The sequence below is a fragment of the Acomys russatus genome, chromosome 25, assembly GCF_903995435.1.
Source record: "Acomys russatus chromosome 25, mAcoRus1.1, whole genome shotgun sequence".
Taxonomy (NCBI): domain Eukaryota; kingdom Metazoa; phylum Chordata; class Mammalia; order Rodentia; family Muridae; genus Acomys; species Acomys russatus.
In genome coordinates, this window is record NC_067161.1 from 46,722,345 (window position 1) to 46,745,643 (window position 23,299).

General features: G+C 44.9%; 1 protein-coding gene across 1 annotated transcript in view; it reads right to left on the reverse strand.

Annotated features, from left to right (window-relative positions):
- Dnah9 (dynein axonemal heavy chain 9) overlaps positions 1–23,299 on the reverse strand; it is a 328,265-nt gene that overhangs the window by 284,859 nt on the left and 20,107 nt on the right. Inside the window, 5 exon segments of the mRNA XM_051167603.1 lie at positions 2,419–2,533; positions 3,902–4,052; positions 7,170–7,286; positions 10,303–10,470; positions 21,330–21,563. Coding sequence (XP_051023560.1) covers positions 2,419–2,533; positions 3,902–4,052; positions 7,170–7,286; positions 10,303–10,470; positions 21,330–21,563 — 785 coding nt within the window.

The window sequence follows — 23,299 nt, forward strand, 5'->3', positions numbered from 1 at the left end:
TGCTGAATAAGCAGCCTTGTGGCGAGGGCTCCAGACCAGGCAGGTGGCTTGTGCCTCAGATTCGCTAATTGCCTCCTGTTTTGCAGGATTTCTACAGGCCTCACAAAGATCACATCTCAGATTTGGATCTGGAGAGGCTAAGGCCGATGTGCATAAAGTTTACTTCACAAGGTGTCTGTCAGGCCATATTGACCAGTGGGTTTGGGAGGTCACCGGAAGCAATGTGATGACTCTTTTATCTCACATGTGGTAGAACCCTACAGCATTCTCTCTTTTTACTTTATTTTGTATTTTTGTTATGCATGTGATTGTTTTGCATTTATGTGTTCCTGTGCACTGGCACCCACGTAGCCAATAGAGGGCGTTGAATTTCTTGGACTGAGTAATCTGGCACATAGTCATGTTTTGTGTGGTGAAAGCCCACAGATAAGAACTAGCTAAGGTAGGGATGCCAAGCCTAGGTGCTTCTGAAGAGCTGTGTTCCCTGCAGAATCCACAGAAGCCTCAGATACAGCTAACCCCAACCCACTACCCACCCAGCCCTGTTCCCTCTGTCCTTTAGCTGCTGCTGCAGAGAGCATCCTTGGTAGTCTCTGCACATGTGTCTCACAGTTTGCATCCTAGGAGCCAGACCAATGACAGCTATGCAGTCCCTATGCCTAGAAGCAGTGCTGACTCCCTTCTGCATGCTTTCTTTAAGGCAGTGGTTCTCAACCTTCCTAATGCTGCAGCCCTTTGATACAGTTCCTCATGTTGTGGTGATACCCCCAACCATAAATCATTTTCCTTGCTACTTCGTAGCTGTAATCTTACTGTTATGAATCATAACGTAAATGTCTGATATGTAAGATGTCTGACATGCAACCCTTGTGAAAGGGTCGTTCAACTTTTGCCCCCAAAGGAGTCACAACCAACAGGTTGAGAACCATCGCCTTAAGGGATATGCCTGCAGGGCGTGGGGGCTTAGCTCCATTCTTGGACAAATTTTCTGTGGCTGGAGAACATTGAAAGGAACTCTGGGCTGGAAGCTGAAGGCCCAGATGACTCTCTTGGTTATTTCTTGGCAGTCTCTGGGACCAGAGGGGAGTCACCTTCCTTCTTTCTGCCTGGTTTCTCCACTCGCAGCATGAAAAGCTAACCACAGCAGAGCAGGGCAGAGATCAGCCCCTTTCCAAGAGGGGACTGCTCACGTTGAGACTGCTGGTCTGGCTGGTAACAGTGGAGTGTGGTAGCGACTTATCCCTACAGATGCTTCTGTCTCACATCTTGAAAGACATTTAATCTTACTACCTGATCCCAGGGTCTCTATGGACATTCCTGACTCTAAGCAAAGCTGTAACGCCGATGGCCAGCTTCCAAATACTTCATCTTTGTTGTACTCGCCAAGGCCAAGTGCTTTGAACAAGATCAAGTCTTCTATAAAGCAGGATCAGAGGAAGACTGCTTGTCCCCGGGCACGAAGCATCCTAAACACAATGTCTCCTCTCACCCACTGCTAGCAGTCAAGGAGCCTTCTAAGAGGCTCAGCTCCTAGACCCAGCCATGAAGCAGGCCCATGTTTCCCTAATCTGGCTACCATCAGTCACCAAAGGAGGTTGCCAGTGACAGGGAGTCCCAGCCCAGCCCCAGACTTGACAAGTGAGGCCAGGGAGCTGCATGCTCTTCAGACCACATTTGGGAAGCACTCGCTATTTCCCAGATGTTCCAGGGACACAGGGAGTACTTTTCCAAGGAAGTAATGTTGAGGGTCTCCTTAGAATGTGAAGCCCTAGTTGGTTTTCCTCTGGAAATGACCCATGGAGCAGGAGGGCAGGAGGGCAGGAGGGCAGGAGGGCAGGAGGGCAGGAGGGCAGGAGGGCAGGAGGCAGCCTATCATGGGCTAAGCTTCAGTTAACCCTGAAAGAGCCACATCTCAAACCCTATGTACTAATAGTCTCATTACTTGGTCCAACTTGGATACAATTTGGTCCAGGATTGAACATGGAATAATGGGAAGATGGTTCGTGCATGTGTGTGTGTGTGTGTGTGTGTGTGTGTGTGCGCGCGTGTGTGTGTGTGTGTGCGTGTGTGTGTGTGTGCGCGCCCGCGTGTGTGTGCATGTGTGCGTGTATGTGCATGTGTGTGTGTGGTGTGTGCGTGTGTGTGCGTGTGTGTGTGTGTGTGCGCGCGTGTGTGTGTGCATGTGTGCGTATGTGTGCATGTGTGTGTGTGGTGTGTGCGTGTGTGTGCGTGTGTGTGTGTGTGTGTGCGCGCATGTGTGTGTGCATGTGTGTGTGTGGTGTGTGCGTGTGTGTGCGTGCGTGTGTGTGTGCATGTGTGCGTATGTGTGCATGTGTGTGTGTGGTGTGTGCATGTGTGTGTGTGTGTGTGTGTGTGTGTATCCCTCAGTCAGGTGTCTCTCAGGAATCAGATACTCACAGGTGTGGGATGTGTGAGAAGTTGCTGAAGGGACCCTTGATGCGCTGCCTCAGCTCCTGTGCCCAGCGGATGCCCCCGGCCATAGTGGGCATGTTCTTGTGCACCGGAGAGAATCCTGGAGATGTGAAGAACTGTCCTGAAGAGAGGGTACAGCTCCCAGTTCGCTCTACCCATGAGACCTTTCTCCAGTTGTCCCTATATTGCTGTATCTATGTCTAGCCTGAAGTCACCCGCTGACTTCAAATGGCCACACTGAGTCAAATGCCTTACTAAAGAGACCTTTGGGAGAATACAACAGCTCAGGGAACACGGTCCCCTACCCAGTCATCCTGACTGAATAGGTCTAGCAGCTGGTCATAGTTACTTTTAGGACAGCTCAGGAGAGTTTTACTTGAACACTGAGGGTTGAGGCAGCTGCCTTAAACAGATAAATTCATCTCTCTGGGACTCACTTTACTCATTTGTAAAATGGAGGTGACCACCTTTCCCTTGGTTAGTAACAGTCAAAGATTTCTTTGAGAATCCCATCAGGCTATGAATGGATGAGCCATGTGGATTATGAAGTACGTCAGCAGCCCATGTATTATGTTCTTGGTCCATACATTGAATTTACTTCTATATAAACAGTTATCACAATTTATCAAAGGTGAGATTTCACCTAAAGGTAAAAGCATTCAGCTCTTCAGGGAAAAATTTCACTGCCCACTATCTGCCACTGCTGCCATTTCTAACTCCCAACAGGAGCTGAGAGGGGACAGTCCCTTTACCTCACCATGAACTCCACTGCAGAGGTGTGGCATCTCCAGGTTTTCTGGGCTGTGTACTCCATCTTACATGTCTGAAAATGAAACCTGAGTTTCTTTCCTTTTCAGATACAGTTCTTGAGTCCTCACTATATGAAAGGTATATATGTGGGATCTGAGTGGGGGGTAAAATAATTAACACTGAAGGGTGGTTGGCCATAGCCCATGAGCCACACTCCACCCAAGGTGAAGAGAATGGTAGCTAAAGAAGGGTTGTGGCCAACAGGTCCAAGGGTTGAGATGGTATTAAATCATATATACACCTGCAAAGTGACTGGCCTTGTCAGATGCTTCCTAGTTCCTTCCTCCAGAGACACTGCAGGGGACAGGAAGTTTCTTTTTCAGGTACGTAACATGTACAATGAGTTATGAGGACAATGAGCCAGTGTGGCCACAGGGGTCCATCGACTACTCACTCATTATGCCGAGGCCACAGCTGGCCAATGGTAGTCAAGATTTCACTGGTCTAGGTTACCCTGGCAACCTCAGTCTCTCACACCAAGGAATGTACGGTTGAGTGAACTCTACCATCACCCAAGGTGATCTGGAATTCCCATCCGAAGGACTATGCTTGTGGGTATCGAAGAATGTTATAGATCCATGTGTGGATAGGCAAACAGAAGATGCGTGCATTCTACCCATCCCAGCAACCCCTCCCGTTCCGCTAGCAACCACCCTACCATGTTCTTCCTCCTCCTGGATGTGCTGACTGTAGATGACTCTCACGGCATCCAGTTCTGTGCTGAACATTCGGATGAGGGCCAGGTATTTGTGTGACACATCCTGTGCCAGCAGGGGCCTTTCCAGGAGGGTTCCTGCAATGTCTAGCATCTGTAGAGGGGGCAAAGGATAAGGACATGTACTTAATCTTTCCAAGGCTGAAAAACTCCTCCTTTCTGTTTATTTTTTTCCCCCTTTTTCCTTCCTATGACCCAGCTCTGGAAGGGTGCATATATATATATTATGGCAGAACTATAACAGTGCCACCAGAGTTGGATATCTGGAACCTTCTCCTTCTCCTTTCTTTGCTTCTTAGTTATTTGAGGGGAAGGGTAGGAGTGTTGGCATTATGAGAGAAATTCTCACTGTGCGGCCCAGGTTTAGCCTGGAACTCATGATCCTCCTGCCTCAGCATCCTCAGTGATGGGATTACTCCATCGGTTCCACTGTGCCCAGTCTTTCCTTTGTCCTGATGGATATCTACCAAGTGTTCTTCTGTTGTAAGGCTCTAAATAAAAGGAAAACCAAAGACACCAGCAAGGCAAACTGAACTACACACAGGAGATACGACACAGGAGGGAGCTGGTGATGGAAAAAGACAGAAGAAGAAAGTTTCAGGAATCAGCTGCCCTGTCGATCACAGGCATGATGCAGACAATCTGAGGTATTTTCCTGTACATTAAACCCAGCCCCAGGTGTCTCCAAAGTCAACAGAAAAAAAGAAATGCTTTAATGACTCCTGGATTGTGATTTCTCTAACGGTGATGCTGCCTGAGACTAAGCCACACAGGGATTCAGCAATATTGGGATATTGCCCTGCTGTTTCTAAACCTGCGTTCTATTATAATCATGGTTCCCAACCTTCCTAATACTGCAAACCTTTAATATAGTTCTTCGTGTTGTGGTGACCCTACAACCATAAAATTATTTTCATTGCTACGTCATAGCTGTAATTTTGCTATTATGAGCCATAATGTAAATAATTTTTTGAGATAGAGTTTGCCAATGGGGGTCATGACCCAGAGGTTGAGAACCACTGAATTATAAGCTCTCATGTCTATTTCATATGTCAAGTCAGAGGTTCACGATAGACAACAGTACATAGCCAAACTTTGTCCATGACCTTGTTAAGTGGTACATATTTCAAATGAGCTTTTCCAAAGAGAGGGAGAGACAGAGAGAGAGAGAGAGAGAGAGAGAGAGAGAGAGAGAGAGAGAGAGAGAGAGACAGACAGACAGACAGACAGACAGACAGACAGACAGACACTCAGGTCCTTATGCTTGCACAAGAAGCAGTTTACTGACTGAGCTATCTTCAGCCTGAGAAAGCATCTCCCATTTAATGGAGGCAAAAGGGACGTGTTTCTCTGCTGTGACTCAAGCCTCCAGTTGAGACTATGCAGACAAGGGGGCTGATAAACCACGTGGCCACCTCATGCCACTGGCTTGAGGGCTTTGACCTGCACACACCCTGGTCATGACTACCAAGCTACAAATAATGTTAGATGATTGTGTAGCAGTGACAGGGGTGGGTATATGGAGTTAGATGATCTCTTTGGCCAGCTCCCCAGGTGCGAAAAACTACTTATTGATATTAATTTATGCCCACTGGAGCATTTGCGCTGGGTGAAGGAAGAGGGAAAGGTTTTAATTTCCTATTTGTGAGATGACCAAAAGGAGGAAAATAGATCAGGCAAGAGGGCTGGCTGGCTGGCTGTGGTTTCCCCTGCAGTTTCTAAGAGCTGCTAAGATGAGTTAGGGTTAGATAAGGGATCTGTTTTTATGAAAGCACTTTGAGAGTGTGGCTGAAAACAGAGATTTTTCAGGACCAGGGCCAAAACTATAAAGGGTCCTTTTTCCTTTTATCTAGAACCCTTATCCCATATATTTTCAAGAACTGAACATTTTAAAACTTATAGATTAGAAATATTCTCCTTGGAGAAAGATAAGTGTTTTCATGATGGGAACATCCAAAGAGCAATAGAAAGACCCCAAACGTCTTTCTGGGTAGAGGAATTTCCAAAGGCACCTCTAGACACAGAGCAGGGACATGCACCAGTGTTGTAGGCAGAGTGAGAGGGATGAACACAGTGCATCACACGAACACCCTCAGAATGGCAGGTGCAGAGGGATTGATTCCTGGGGTGGGAGGGAGCAGCTTCTGCACATGGGTAGAGTTACATCTTTACAGTGTATCTGCATGCTGAGTCCTAGTTAGTCATGACAGCTAATGGTATATAGGATCGTTCTATGGACACCTATAAACCATTTCTGATGTTTGAAGAGGGATTTCTGAAGTATTGGCAGGTGAGGGTAGGTTACTAATAACAGGTGATTGTTAAATGTCACACACACACACACACACACATACACACACACACACGACAGCAAATGGAGCATGAAACACTTGGGTTATTTAATATTCTAGAAAAACCTAGATTAGCCCATCCAAGATTTTTGCCTCTCTGACAATTGTCCTACAAATCATTTCGTCTCTGTTTGGACATTTTCAATGATTGGAAAGTTCAATTCATCTTGAACAACATTGATAGAAATCTATTTTCTCTTCTGAGCCAAAATGCCCCTCCCTGTGACTTTCTTCTAAACCAAGTCCTTGAAGCATTGGGCCTGTATGTACTTACAGGAGACCTTTCACACCTTACTGAGTCCTAAGTCTTACATCAACATTCTGAGTGTGTCGCCACTTGGGCGCTCACTACCCTAAACCTTCTCTCTATTCTTCTTCCCACATGGTATGTGGGAGATAGAACCAGGGCAAGAGTTATGGCAGCCACCAGTGTTGGGGTCATGGAAGCCACCTCTTGGTAAATGCATTGCTCAAGGCTGAGTCAACCCTGCCTCAGTGATTAGGCAGCCTTGGTGGTTCTGAGCCATGTCTTCAAGACAGTCACCACACTGGACCTTCTTACTCCCAAAGGTGACCCTATTGAGAGATGCATGGGCTCGGGAGATGGCTCAGTGGTTAAGCACATCAGTTCTTCCAGAGAGATACATGGCACCTAAAAAGAGCACTGCCATTTTCAAAGCACTTTTACAGTTTCAAAAAGCATAAGTGATCTGCCCAAGAAGCTCAATTATATATGCTGAATCCCCAGCCCTAGGGTGGGGACAATATTGTCAGGAAGAAATGAGAAGCTCAGACTTATTTTCTTCTGGTGGGCACTGAGGAGGATTCACTGGGGAGCCTTCTGCTCCCCTTATGCTAACCTTAAAGGCATGCTCCACATCAGGTGCGTCATCAAGAGCTTGAATTAAGATAGTCCCCAATCTCCGGTCAAGATCTTCCACTCTCTTGTTAAATCCACAGACATCATTTTCAAATTCCTGAGGAGACATTACATGCATGTAAGAAACCCATGGTGGTTTTTTGTTTTGTTTTGTTTTGTTTTTTTCCAACCCAATCTCATCACAGTCTTGGCTGCTAACCTTGGTGCTGAAATCAGTCATACCAGAGATTTATTTTAACTTTCTAAACCTCCCCAGGTGTCTTAGTTAGCTCCTTTGTTGCTGTGATAAAACACTGACCAGAACCATCTTTGGGGAGGAAAAGGTTTATTTGATTTGTACTTCCACCTCACAGTCCATCATTAAAGGAAGTTGGAGCAGGAACTTCAAACAGAAACCTGAAGGCAGGAACTGAGGAGAAGCCCTGAGGGAGAGCTACTTGCTGCCTTGTTTAGCTTTATTATACAGGCAAGACCTAATTGCTTAGGGAAGGCACCGCCCACACTGGTCTGGGCCCTCACACACCAATCAACAATCAAGAAAACTCCCCACAGATACATCCAGAAGCCAATGTAGTGGAGGCAGTTCTCCAGCTGAATTCTCTTTTTCCTAGGAATGTCCGGGTGTGTGTCAAGTTGACAAAACCTAACTATGACACCATGAGAGCATGGCACTCTGGCCAAAATGGCACAGTAGAATGAAATTTAAAGCTGGCATCTACTCGCCGGCCTTTCTGTGCCCCTCTCTCTTCCACTTTCTAAATGATCTCCTATTCTGAGCACCATGCAGCTCATACTCCCCTAAAGATTAGTGCAGCAGCAACAGCCCCAGGATCACCACCTTCTTGTCTTTCTACCCCCAAGTTAAATGCATTTCTTTTTCCAGGGTAACCAAATTAATATAATCCTGGGAAGGAAAGTAAACTAATTAAATGAATACACATTACTCCTTTCAAAAATACCTTAATTGGTTAAGATGGCAATTAGCCATTGTTCTTGAGTTTCTTAATTTAGCAAATAAAAACTCAGGGTACACAGTTAAATCTGAGTTTCAGAGAAACATCTTTTAAAAAAATATAAGTCTCTCTTAATTATTGTTCTTTATCTGGCAATGCTAAGAGTGCCTCACTTCTTAGGAGGTAGCAGCTTTCAGGAAAGCATTGATGGCTCCACTCTCTAACTTGCACACTTACTATTTTTTATTATTGTTTTACACCAGGAACGTGTTCTTATGTTATATTTTAAAGACTTACTTATTTTCATTTATGTGTGTGGGTCTGTCTGTATGGTGTGCATGTGAGTGCAGGTGCCCACAGAGGCCAGAAGAAGGTGTCAGAGCTCTTAGAGTTGAACTTTCAAGTGGTTGTAAACTGCCCAGTGTGGGTGTGGGGAACTGAACTCGGCTCTTGTGCAAGAGCAAGCACTCACAAGTGCTAAGCCATCTCTTCAGCCCCCACGCTGTGTCTTTAAAAGAAAATACAAAGAAAAGTAGAAAACATAGCACATCTCTACTTTTTAAATACATTGGCATTGTGGTATTATGATATACATTCATACGTGTATTTCACATATATATATTGCAAAGTATACATATATGTGTATAATATATGGGCACATATGATAACTAAGTATATAATATATAATAAGTGGAAAATGGGAGATTTTTATATAGTTTTAAATATACCATATATGTAATATATGCATAATATATTATATATATATATATACATTCTATTTTGTAATCTATTTTTGTTTTTATTTTATGCTTCCAACTAATGGAATTTCCCTTAAGTTCTGTCCCCCTGGATCTGGCCAAGAAGGATCCCTGGAAACTGAATGTGCGCAGAACAGAGTCCTGCCCTAATTTCTGCATTTCCTTCCCCTACTACAATTCCTTCTCCAATAATCCTGCCTTTCTTTGGGGAGAACTCTGTTCGCTTTCCCCTCAGTAGCCAGCTATTTTATTCTCCTCTGGTGCTTGACTTTGGGGAGACTGTGAGTGAGACCTGGACTCTGAGCCCCAATCTTTAAAAAATTCCTCCTTGCCTTTGCTTATCATGCGTGGTCTTCCTTTACCCAACTCTGAACTACAAATAAACTCCCACCAGTATGCCTGCCTTTGCTTGGCAGTCTGTGCTTACAGCTTAGAATTTATTTGCAGCCTTATTGAGTATAATTGCTAAAACGGTGTGTTTAATGTGTACAGTGATGTTTTGATACCTGTACACACTGTGAAATGATGAAAGCAATGGAGGGAATGGACCTATCATGATTAGTGGGCTTAGTGTAGATTTCTTTTTAAATCCATGAGATTTCATTACCTCACATTACTAACATTTTCGTGTGTGTGTGTGTGTGTGTGTCTGTCTGTCTTTCTGTCTGTCTGTATGACTGTGTCTGTCTGTGTGTCTGTGTGTGTGACTGTGTGTATCTGTGTGTCTGTGTGTCTGTGTGTGACTCTGTGCGTGTGTCTGTGTCTATGTCTGTGTATGTGTGCCTCTGTGTCTATGTGTCTGTGTGTGCATGTCCTTGGAAGTAACCCCTCAGCAGATTTCAAATATTCAAGATAGTGTTATTAATTATAACCACCACACTGTACCTGTAGACACCACTCACCCTGTATCAAGGACACTTTTTGGTTATTGACCAACTCCTCCCATTTCCCTCTCTCTCATCCCAGGGGCAAGATCCACTCTAGTCAGCGTGTATACTTGACAATTGGACTATCTGAGATCCCAGGGTTAAGTGAACTCACAAAGCATTTGTCCCTTCGCAACTGTCCTACTTTGCTCAGCTTAAACGTTTGAAGGCATAAAGTAGTCACGACTCCTCCTGTCTTCCCATGCCAATAACCCTAGGTAGCATTAGTCTGAGATGGTCAGTGGTTGAGAGAGGCCATTTCTGGTTTATATTCCTCACACAGAATAATTAGGAACTTACTAATGACACAAGAATGGCAATTTCTCTTGACACCAATAATAACTAACAAAACCACTAAGACCACATAGCCAAAGGAGATTCTTGAGAAAAAAAATCACATAAATACTTAGGTTGCTACAGCTGGAGGCAGCTGAAAAAAGGGTCAAAATTGGTGATTTAGCCCATCCAAGTCCTACCATGCACTGGGGGTCCAAACAGTCATAGGAGCACTCCAAGAAGACTTTGTGCATCTCTTCAAACTCCTTGTGAATTTGCTGGACTTGCTGACTCAGGGAGTTCCCTCGGAGGCCACTGAACTCAAGCTTTTCCAACTTGTTGAAATCCAAGGCTGTCTTCAGAAGATCCTATCAGGACAGTTCACCAAACAGTTAAAGGAAACATCATGACACTCACCCTCACCACCATATGGAGGAGGGAGAAGCTGCAGGGACAGTGGTTGCTTGGGAAAGTGCAATGTCTCTAGTTTTTAACCTTATTAGATCAGATTGCTTAAACTCCATAACAAACTGAAATAAAACGTACAGAAAAACTGGATCAACAGAAGCCAGAATAAACAAGTAAATCATGTAACGCATGTGTCAGCATCTCCGTGTTCTACAAAGAATTACAAAAGGTAATCCTAACTGGCATGGTTTGTGTGAATTTTTATTCAAAGACGTTAATATCAAGCCAGGCATGGTGATTATGTGCCTGTTCTCCAGGCACTGTGGGGATGGAGGCAGGAGGATCAAGGCGAGCCTTGTTTAATAGTGAATTCAAGGGCCCATGTTTGAGATAATATTGCTAGAAAGCAAAACCTGCAAAAGGCGAAGGAGACCCGTGCATGGGATGGCAATGGCCTTCTCGCAACTCCCTTTACCAAGCAGCACCCCCCTACTCGCACACACATACAAGTGTTCTTGGCATGCTAAGCTACAGTGACACCTCAGTGACAGAAGGTGGTTGCTTATCATCTCTTTGCTGTGTTTCTCCATCTCACGCAGGGTAATGTAACACTCCATGACACTGTAGGGAACTAACTTAAGTTACTGCAGGCATGAGATTGAAGTGGCTGCCAGGACGCCACATGTGTCACTGTCACCGTTGACACACCACATCCCAGCTGTGCCCAGAATTAAATGGCAGATGGTTGACAAGGCCCAAAAGCCTTGGGGAGGAATTTCTCCCAAGCCTATGGAAGCCATGTCACATCTAATAGTAGAAATGCCTTCGGAGCATGTTGAATAAGGAAGATTGGATCTATCCCTTGTGAGGACCTGTCTGAACATCACAAAACCTCTAAACCAAGATGTGTTTGCTGTCAGAGCTCTCAGTCTATGTATGTGTTCCTCCGGGGGGAGGGGGGGAGAGAGAAAGAGAGGGGGGAGATTTTGTGATGATCCCTGGGAAGGGCCATCCAACATGAAGAGCCAGTCCTAGTACCCCACCTGAGGTTGTGAGACATCAGGTCCTGCCTCTAGTCTAGAACTTCCCATGGCCGGTGGTCCCTGCTGCTACTGATACCAAGCCCAGGAGTAGTGACAGAGGCACAGTAGTGAGGAGGAGCCACCAACTTCTCACACTGCCAGGAGGTCACCCATGCAGCCCCTGGCAACCATTCACACAGCCATGCTGCGGCATGAAGAGGCAGCGCGGAGACAGCAGCAAGGAAGAGACAGGAACATCAGGATCAGCGTTCCTGCCTCCTTAGGAGAATGTGGAGCTGGGGAGCCATGGAATGTGGATGCCCAGAGCAAGGGTGTGGTTAAGGAGTGTCCAAACCCTGGAAATCTCCTCCTGAGATTGGCAGGAATATGACTGTTTCTCCCCTGCACTGGGCCTGCATGTCCCAGTGTATATAGCCATGAGCCCCCACTTTTGCCCCCCAGGAGGTCACATAGCCTGGTAGCTAGGTTAAACTTCCCCTACACTTATAAGGTCATGTCTAGGAACACTTGGAATTCCTCTTCATGCATATAAGGAAGCCCCAGTCGCCTAGCCCTGGCCAATGATATACACTTACCCCAAAACCTCTACCTACCCCCCAAAAGTTTAAGTAGACTTTGTCCCCCCCCCCAATTAAATGAGCTGTCTCCCAAGAAGTCTGATTCTCGCTGAGCACTCATCACTTCCTGAGGTCTCTCTCACCCCAGCCACTCCCAGGCCTGCTTCCCCTCTCGGGATCTACTTGTTGAGGTGGTCACAGGCTGATGTGCCTTAATAGGTGGGGAAACAGAGCAGGGAGAGGTGAGGGGATCACTACTCTAAAATATTAGGATTTATGTTAGAGAGAGTACACCTCTCTAGCATAGTGAAGCCTCCAGTTCCATCTTTGGCGTTAGAAAAGGGGGAAAGGCCAAGATAGGAAAGATGTTTTCTTCAAGGCTGCCAAACACAAAGAGCCAAAACACTATGAATGTAACATTTATATAATTCCTGATTGTGTCATTGTTCTCTTTGCTGTAGTAGGTTATTGTATATATGCGTAATAATATAAATGTATATTTAAAATTTTTTAAAAAATATTTAATAAAAATAAGAAAAGGGGAAAAGGAAGGAAGACAGAATGGAGGGAAAGAAAATACTAAAAGAAAACATGGAAACACTTCAAGAAGTCAGTATAGTCAGTGGCTTTTTGGGTACAATCTCCAAGGCAGAGGACACAGAAGCGAGAGCAGATCAGCAGGGATGGTAGAGTGCATTGCTTCAGAACAGCGGCTAAAACAATCAATAGATCGAGGAGACAGCTGCGATCCTGGGGTATTTACAAATGATTTACCTGATGGAAAATGAATATCCAGAATATATAAGAAACTTAAAAAACAACAACTTCGTAACCAAAAGCCAAACAATTCAACTGCAAATTGGATAAAGGGCATGAATTAGATGCTTCCTGAAAAGACAAGTTGTATGAAAAACAAAGCAAGGTTTAGGTTAGCGTGACCAGTGATGTCTCACTCAGCACTGGCTGTAAAGACTGGGCGTGATGCAGTAGGAGTAAAAAATGGTACCCTTTGTGTGCCAAAAGAACCCACTCATCAGCCCAGAGCACAATTAGAAGATGGTAACTCTATGGGCAGCTTTTGATAAGTGAATTTTCATGCTGTGATTTCTTGCATCACTAAAGGAGTAGAGCTACCACATTCAACCCCAACACCACAAAGCCAGCCTGATGCCATTACCTGAGGCAGAGGCATTTGAATCATGGAAAAACACACAAAAAAGCATCCATGTGTTGACACTATTTTAATTCTTGGGCCTCAGTGATTGTGAGGATATGGTCGTTTGTGTGATGATTATTCACTAAAAATTTATATTTGCATTTTGTTTAAAAAGGGAAAAAGAAAATTGGGAGGGGGCTCCCAAATTCATGAAAAAAATTTTTTCAGCTTCACTAGCAGTTAAGGAAATGCAAGTTAAAATCATGATGAGATGGCACACCACAGTTGGGGTGGCTGGAATTCTAAAGACACAAGCTAGCCGAGTTGGTGACAAACTTAATAAGCCCACCAGAGAGAACAGTATGGAGGGTCACCAACCTCTGAACTGAAGTTGGATCTAACATATGACACCCCCCCCATCCATTCTGCATAAATATTAAAAGGAAATTATTTCAGCATGCCCATACTTGTTGCTGTGCCACCCACAATTGATGAAATATGGAATGGCCTTCGTGTCCATCAACTGGCAAATGGGTGAAATTTGTTATAAATAATAGTAATCTATCCTACATACCCAAGTCTATGGAACCAAAGGACATATGTGAAGAGAAATACATCAGATACAAGAGGACAAGTAAGTCCCGTTCTCTCACATGTGGATGCTACAAACAATTCAGTCAACAAGTACAGTGGTGACTCCTGCAGACAGAGAAGGCCACAGCAAGGGTGGGGGTGGGGGTTGATAGTGGGTACACAGACCCAATCAGTTAGGAGTCAGGTCTAGTGAATAGCGGGGAGTGGCAGTTATCGTGACTTGCTACATATATGACAAAGGAAGAGAAAGGAGGAACTCCAAGGCCCTGCGGAGTAATGGGAACATAAAAATGCTGACCACCCTGACCTGATAATATTTATATGTACCGCACAATGCATTGGAATATTACAGTGTACTCCATAACACTCACAGTGAATGTGTATTAAGCAGGAAAAGGCTTTTATGTGTTTAAGGCCGTGTTAACGACTCTGGTTTCACCATCACACTATATACACGTGACACAGCATCATAACTATATCTCATAAATTTGTACAATTCAAATAGTCACAGAATAGTGGCTGGGAATCCTGTATAATCCTGTAGTATATAATCCTACTACTGTGGAAGACGAGATAGGAGAATTATGGTGTCTAGGCCAGCCTGGGCTACACAGAGAGACTCTGACCCAAAGAAATAACAGTATTTGCTTAGAAGAAACAAATGGGTCCCACCGAAATGAAACTGACCTCTACGGTAATTCAAATCTCTAACTAGCTGCTTCGTGTTATGGGCGGAAAATATTTGCGCCCTGGAATATTTCCTTAGCAGTCACTCTTCACAATTGTGTGGATGCCAATTTCAATTTGTAAGGAAATCCTCTCTAATCACTTTTAAAAGACAGATGCATCTTGACACATTTGGCTATGGCAGAAAATGAGATGATAATTTCATTACACTTTTTATTTCTCAAGAAGATTTGAAGCACGCTGCTAGTTTGCCAGTGGGAGGCATTTTATTGATAATGTAAGCAGGAGATCACAGGTATCGGGGTGCTCCTTGATCACGGCATTCTCAGAGAAAGTCTAGCTAGCCGCTTTCTCCGAGATGCTTCCTATGTCCGAGGCACACTTCCACTGCAGGAGTAGCAGACATTACAACAAAAGGCTGCCACCACTGCCACATACATAGGAAGGTCCCCAGACATCAAAAAGGACACTAGTTCCCAAAAGCCAGATGGAACCTCCTTCTGGGGTGTCTTGTTATTAGGAAATGACAGATATTTATAATTTACCTAACTTAAACATACAGCAAATGAAGCATTTATTTGGGGCTCATGTGAAGGTTGTGGGGGGGCCTTCAACTCCTATCAAAAGGGCTTCCTCCTTCCCCTCTCTCAGCACCACCCATCTTCTTTTTCTGTTTTAGCGCTCTTCTGGAATCTTATTGTACTCAGTCACAATGATATTCAACATTATGTTTTGTTATGTTATTTCTGGCCATCTTTCTCAGGAGGTTACGATATTCCAAAGCTATCCCAGACTTCCCTGTGCCCAAGAGAATGCACAACACTCAATCAGTATTTGTTGAATGAAGACATGTTTCTGCTTTAATTTCGCCACTGCACATCCAGCAGAAAGTGACAAAGTGACAGAAAACCTAGTAACCACAACTGCTGGGCCATTAGCGAGAAGGAAGAAAGCTGGGTTGAGAAAGCAAAGGCAGGGCACCTCGGTGTTGAAAGGGTCTTTGGCAGATGCCAGTTAGACACTTTTGTGGTCCTACGTTCAGGAAAGAGGCATCTGAGCGAATGAGCACAGGAGCGGACCATCTGGGTTGAGGTTGAGCGACTGCTGATATGTAATCATTTTAATCTTAAAAAAAAAAAAAAGCAGTTCCTGGGAATAAAGCATCTGAGTTTCAGACAGTCCAATCAGACTGGCTCGCTTGCCCGCCAGACATTGAGCTCTTTATCTCTGAGAAGATTCTAGTACAATGCACAGTGGACAGTGCTGTAGGAAAAAAAAAAATCTCTGTAGCTGCAGAAGCAGACTTCGCACACGGACCACAACCCATCATGAATTCTTAATTTACACATAGGCTCTTTTCACAGCCCATTTAAAAGTCCTCAATGACAGAGAAAAGGCAAATCTAAACCAATAAGGTTAAAAAATTTTTTTAAATGCCCATGTTTATTAATCCTAGTAGTGAAACCATGAAATGCATTGTGCTGTGTACAGGATGTGCGTATGAGCCTTGGAGCTAGGGTGTACATCGTAGAAAAGCTGTGACATTCATGTTCCCACAACCCTGGTCCTGCTCTTTGCTGCCAAACACTGAGATTCGAAGACTCATTTGCCTAACCTGCGGATGGGACCTGTGACGTGATTTTTAACATTCCATGAGGTTCCGCAGAAAGGGCCAATGTAGGGTGTCAGTAACGTGTCACCGTGATAAATATGAGCATCCTGATGTCATTAGATTCTGGATAAGTAATAGTTTCTCCAGGAGACCCCATGCTGCTCATTTACAGGCAGGTATCACAAAACACCCGGGGTCCCAGAAGACTTACTGGGCTGATTGGGACTTATTGTTATAAAAAAAAAAAGATGCAACATTTAATGGCAGTGGCAGGTAGAGAGATGGGGCTCAATTTGTGCTCTGGCCCATAAGATGAAGGAGCAAAACCAGATGCAATGGCGAGCTTTACCAACAGCTACTCCATTCCCGAAGGAGAGGTCACGCCGCCAAGCTTAAAAGAAATGTCTTCGGAATTCATTAAGGGAGAGCACAAAGCAGATACTCACAGACGAAAATCTCAAAAGGTCATTTGGAAAAAAAAAAAAGGCTGTTTCCTTTACCTTTCAACTGCCACTAACCTTATGCAGCTAATGGTCTCACACGTGACCACATGTTCAAGCTGGGCTGAAAAGAAAGCCAGCCCAATTAGGCTGGGAATGAAAAGAGAAGCTGGGCAAAGTGGCTGGAGATGGCAGAGGGGCCACAAGGAAATGTGGTGTGTATCAGGTCAGCTTATTACCTCTCTCCCTGCTAATCACTCTGCATAAAGCCCCAGCAGGAAATCATTTTGTCTCCAAGTGAATCACAGCAATTTTATAATGAAAGAAATGAGGGCTCTCTCCACACGGCTCCCACATCATTTGCAGGGAAGAGGCTGCCGGCAGAAACATAAACAAGGATGCTCATACTCTGCGATGTTGTGGGAAAAGGGAACTGTGGGCATGCGTGTGCCCGTGCTGGAGTACGGTGCTGGGAAGTAGGAGTCGGGGAACCCAGAGGCACAAGGAGATGGCTTTTCTTCAGTTCCTTGACTGTTCAAACTGGCAAGGATTTTGTAGACTTTGGGTATACCCTTAGGTCAGTGGCTCTCAACGAGTAGGTTGTGACCTCTTTGGGGGTGCCACCAGCCCCTTTCACAGGGGTCGCCTAAGACCATTGGAAAACACAGATGTTCATATTATGATTCATAACAGTAGAAAAATTGCAGTTATGAAATCTTAATGAAAATAATTTTACCATCAGGGGTCACCACAATATGAGGAACTGTGTTAAAGAGTCTCAGCATTAGGAAGGTTGAGAGCCACTGCCTTAGGTGGAACCATAAAGTCAGATAAAGCCCTTCCATGGGACTGGAACTAGAACTTTACATGAGGGACCTACTTAGTTAAAAAGACCTAGAAACTATAGAGTTAAAAATAGGGCATGAGCTGGCCTGTAATCCCAGCAGAGGCAGCCAGATTTCTGTGAGTTCAAGGCCAGCCTAGTCTACAAAGTGAGTCTATGGCTACACAGAGAAACCCTGTCTTGAAAAACAAAACAACAAACAACAAACAAACAAACAAACAAGAAACAGGGTGTGCAAAGGTGGAAAAGATTATGTAAAGGTAGAAATAAAAGCAAAGAGCCAGTTTGAGCCCCCTTAAAATAAAAAGGCGAGGATGGAAGGAAGGATGAGGAGAGGGAAGAAGGGAAAGAAGAAGAAAGAGAATGGGGAACAGAGATGTTTACAACTCCCTGGAGGATGCCAACGTTTGCTGTAAAGAGTACATGCTCCTGGGAACAAATCCCAACTCAATGTTCTGCTTCTGGGTGACCATGGATAAATTAACTGACATGTTGGTTTGAACTGTTTGTTAAGGATGGGTATTGATGATTAGCTTTTTTAAGGATTGCAACGACGCATACCCTAACACGAGAAAAGTTCTCGCATGCATCGTTTCTCTATTCTGGTAGGCCCTGTGGTATTGACCATGAGGAAGAAAGCTGGTTATCCTGCCGTCCTGGGAAGCTGCTGCTCCACACCTGCACACACCCTCCTTGGCACACACCACCCCTCAGGGAAGCGGGCACCCATCCAACAAGATAAGCAAAAAGGATAATGAACATCACAGATGAGAGGAAAGAAAGACAGGTGGGAGAGATTAGAACCCAGAGCCTTGCAATCGGCCTGCAGCATGAGCAGGGGGGGGTGGGGGGGGGGGGGGCAGCTAAATGCACCGATGACATTCTGTTCACTTTCCTGCTTCTATCTCTTCATCACAGGTGCCAGCACCATGGCAGTCACACATCGCATTAGAACAGAAGATGGAGAAGATTAAGTTCATGCTAATTCCTGCCAGAGAGGCAGATTAATCCCATTTCAAACAGGCATTGATCACTGTGAAACTCAGAATGTTAACTAAAGGGCTACATGAAATATGTCAGAAGACAATCGATAGTCCCCTGTCCTGCTACACTGAGCTGAGGAGGGAAGAGATGGGGAGGGTGGAGGGAGGAGAAGACAGAAAAGGGCAAGAGGGTTGAATCTGAGCCAACATGGGAGAGATTAAAGAAAGAAGAAGAAGAAACAGAGGAGCTGTACCCAGGAGCAAAGGAGTAAGTAGCCCAGAACACAAGACAGACAACTTTGCAGGGGCAGAAGCCAAGGGACAGAGGGCAGAGGGCAGAGGGCATCCAAGCTCTCTGCAATCAAACCAGGGCAGCTGCTTTTTAATGCATCTGGGCCTTTGATTCTGAAAAAGAAAGCGGAGAAGGGACTACTGTGAGATAACGGCTCTGGGGAGGCTGTGGCCAGCTATGCTAATATTTACCGATACCCCCTGCAGATTAGGTGCCCTTATGTTACAATAGCTGTCTATATATAAGGCCACAGCATTAGCATGTGTGTACTGGGCTGAAGACCTCCCCTCCCAGACAGTCAGTGGAAGCTTGTTTCAAGGCTGGAGAGCCTCAGACATGCCTGCTGCAATGCTACAGAGGTAATTATTCCTCCAGGGTCAGCCCAGAGGCCAGGGTGTCCATCACTTTGGCTAAACAGCAGCCTGGAGTTGATGTGGGAGAAGAGTTGAATAATGATTTGGGGGGGGGGGGGGGGGGGGAGGGGGGCTGAGCAGCAAGAGCTGTGCCAGAAACAGCTGAGAGAGAAGACGAGGCACTTAGGGGGATGCTAGATATCAATTATTAATATTCCCCTGATTCTGATGAAGGGTTTTTAAGGTATGCCTTTCATAAAATCTAGCTTCTGGCTTTCTCTCACATATTTTCTGCCTTTATGCCTTTCCCCAGTGAATTCTTTTTCCAGTTCAAATTTGACTTCCTCCTGTGCTCTTTGCTATTTTTTCGAAGCTCTCCTGGGTTAGGGTCCTCCCTCTCTTTTGATCCCAGTAACCCACGTGTGCTTTTATTAGGACATTCAATTCACCTTAGCAAAGTTTACCGATTCGATGTCTTTTCTACCCTGTGCTAATGTTCTGTGCTAATTTAGCTCTCTTCTCCTATGCCATGACCATGTGTCTAGAAAGTTCTTTAGGCAAAACTATATTTTACACATCTTTGGATGCCAGCACTTAACTCAGTGCTTGGAGATTTTTTTCAATACGCATTTAAAAAAAAATTTTTTTTGCCATGAACAGATTTAGTCTATTATTCTTTTATCTTTGTCATCAAACAGTTTGTTAGGTTCATTATGGCATTTCCACAACGCTACTGTTAGCTCAGAGCAGAGGTCTGATGCCCTTTCCCCGTTCCCTCAGCTATTGGTCTAACATTGGACTTGACCCGGATGTCCTCAAGTTCCTCCTTACAACAAATGGAGACTGTCCCAGAAAACCACAACTGGACACAATACAGAGACCAGCAAATTGTGGGGAACCCATCCCTACTACACACATTTACATCACAGCTCCTGCTCAGGGAAGATGTGGAAAGAGGGCCTGGAAAGGCTTTAAGAGTCAGTCAGAATAGCAGGAAGTATGCATCTCTTCTAGAAATGACTGCACACACACACACACACACACACACACACACACACACACACACAAGTTAACAATAATAATAAAAAGTGCTATTATCTTGAGGCTTGGGAAGTACATGGGAGGGGGTTCAAGAAAAAGTAGCTCGGATAGGTTGGATGGAGGAAAGAGGAGAAATAAAGTGATAAATATATTTTCTAAATATAAGAACATATTTTTTAAACACCAAAATGTAATAAGTAAGCCCACAGCTGTAAGACACTAAATTCTGAGTTTAAAAACAAACGGAAAAGTTTCATGTCATTTTCTTCCTAGGACTTAAACAAAAATTCATAGTAATTTTTAAATATTTGCAGAGGGAGACAACTATGAATCAGATGTATTTCTTTTGCCCAGGGATTCACCAGTGTTAGGGATTTAGAGCCACTGGGCTGTCCAGGAAAGAACAAGAAATTCAAAGCAGCTGGGCTGTGAGAATGGGCAGCTGTGTATTTCACTCACTGGGCTTTCCAGCCTCAGTTTATTTGAAAATAAGCTGAGTTAGCAGACTGACTTCTGGAGCTTTCTCCCTAAGTGACTATGACCAGAGTCTCCAACTTCTGACAGAATAACCACTGCTTAACGGTCAAGCCACACGAGAACCATTTACTCAAAATTTCAAAAAGCTGGGCTTGGTGGCCCATGCCTTTAATGCCAGCTCTTGGGAGACAGAGGCAGGCGGATCGCTCGCTGTGAGTTCGAGGCCAGCCTGGTCTACAGAGCAAGTCCAGGGCAGCCAAGGCTAACACAGAGAGACCCTGTCTCAAAAAACAAACAAACAAACAAACAAACAAAAAACAAAAACAAAAACCAACCAACCAAACAAAAATTTTCTATGACTCCTCCTGTCAACCGTGGGTGACTGAATCTAAAATGTCACCTACAGGCTCTCATGTTTGGATGCTTGATCCCTCAGGTGGTGCGGCTGTGTTAGGAGGCTGTGATTGCAAGAATTCTTTGAGCCTTTAGTAGGTGGAGCCTAGCTGACAGAAGCAGACTGCTAGGGTCAGGCCTCTGAAACTCAGCCCTGGTTCCAGCCCAGCTCTCTGCCTTCTGTCTCATCACTCCGTGACCTGTCACTGCACCAAGTGTTGCTGCTGCCACAGATGGTGCCTGTTTTCTCCCTGATCCTGCCTCCATAGACTAAATCCATCTGTACCTGTGAGCCGAATGACTCTTTCGGGAGACCGAAAGAGCCTGTGGTAGATGAGGATTCTCACCTCCACCATGCGTAGCCGGCCCAGAAAGCCATCCAGTCGCACAAACACCAGAGCTGCCTGGAAGTCCCATCCCCTGACTTCCGAGTCCTCTTTGAAGTAAGTGTGGAGATGTTCCCTTCTGTCCTGAAATGCCTGTCTGAAGAAGTGTAAGGTGTCTGAGGCCACTTGCAGTTTTCTCTGACTTTCTTCCACCTCACTTCTCAGGAGGTCTTCTGGGCTGAGGTAACTAGAGGCCTGGGAGAGAGATAAATCATTATCCATGAACACAGTGGCCGGCACGGGGAAACCCCTAACTGTGTCAGTACTGTCTTAGCACCAGATAATTGCCCGTGTAATATTCTTCACAAATACAACACAGAAAAACCTCTGACCAGTTTTTCATTTCCACATGTGATCTTGGGCCGGTGCTGAAGCCCAGCAAGTCTGTATGTTCCTTCAGTGACACAGTTGTGGAAAATACACTGTGATCAGAGACCAGAAGGCACCACGGGACTCAGCTGGGCCAGCTGCACCTGGGCAGATGTTGATCCCAACATAACTTAATGGCTTCGGCAGCACACTACTTAGAATGCAAGGATTATCTGCACCGTGACTATTTCTCTCTCTTCAAGAGACTTGAACCTGGGAACTGGGAAGCTAAGCTACTGGGCAGTCCCTCTCACCAACACAGGGGGCAGCAGAGAGTACTGGGTTTGGATGACATCATCTGAAAGCACAAGGTAAATCATTAGCTTTGCCTGGGATTTTCAAAGCATGGGAGCTAATCCGAGCTCTCTATTGAGGTCTTGTCTATCTTCAACTAAAAGTCCCCATCAATAGTGATGGTAAATTGCAGGTCTGTGAGACAAGCACTCTAGATATAGGTGCTGGTCTGGGCGAGAAATCAATGCCTTGAACCTTGACCAACTTCTTTAAATAAGCAATAAATTCCAAGACTCCTATTGTTCCCTCATCTGATGTCTGACTAGGATTATAAATGCAACACCATTTTGTAGCTTCAACATTGCAGAGAATGCCAGTTACTGTGAACCATTCTGTGAGCTTGCTCATTGCTTCCTTAGAGTTGACTGTCCTTAGGCACCAAAAGAAGTCAATATGGAGTAAAGGTGACCCAAACCAAAGCTTCTAGTTCCACTTACAGATACACTCTCTAAAACTTAGACTGTTTTAGTACTACAGGAATCCCTAAAAGGGAGTAAGAAAGTCAGTATTATGAAGCAGAGCTATACTCCCATCTGCCTGGGAAAGTGAGGAGGATTGCGAGTTTTAGTTTAAGGCTAGGTTGGGAAATATAAGGAGGCCTTGTCTCAAAATAAAATTTAAAAATATGTAGCTCAGTGATAGAGTGATTAATCAAACATGCGAAGGGCCTTGGGTTCAATCATCAAACAAAACAAAAACAAAAACCCACCACCAGCAACAAATAGTAGAGGACTAATCTGTGTAATCCAAGCAGCAGCAGCAGCAGCAGCATCTTGACAGTGCACGGGAAAGGAGCTTTGAGCATGTGCGGGGCACAGACATCATTGACACTGTTACACTGACGCGTCCTAATGATCCCCGGTGCACCGTTATGAACAGGACAACAAGGCACAGAGCAGGTAGGTGGCTTGCCCTAGAACACATAGCTCACACCTGGAAAGTCAGAAACAGAACCCCTTGATGTCAGAGGCTTCTGTCTTAATTACTAGGCTCTGCTGGTGATGTAATACCTATCCCTCACACAGATCACAAAGGAGGTTGTAATTTACCAGCCTTGCCCTTTGCATCACTCGGGGCTTAGGCAGAAAGAAAGGAGAGACTGGGCCACCCCCAGAGTTAGCAGTACCCAAAACCTCTCTATGAACTGCTGGCTTGTGAAAATGTATAATTCAAGTGAGAGAATTCTTTGGGCCCATAATTACTTCCGTGCCTAGGGAAACCGGCACATCTTACTCTTCCATGTGCCTTTGTGCCAACCAGCCCCTGGG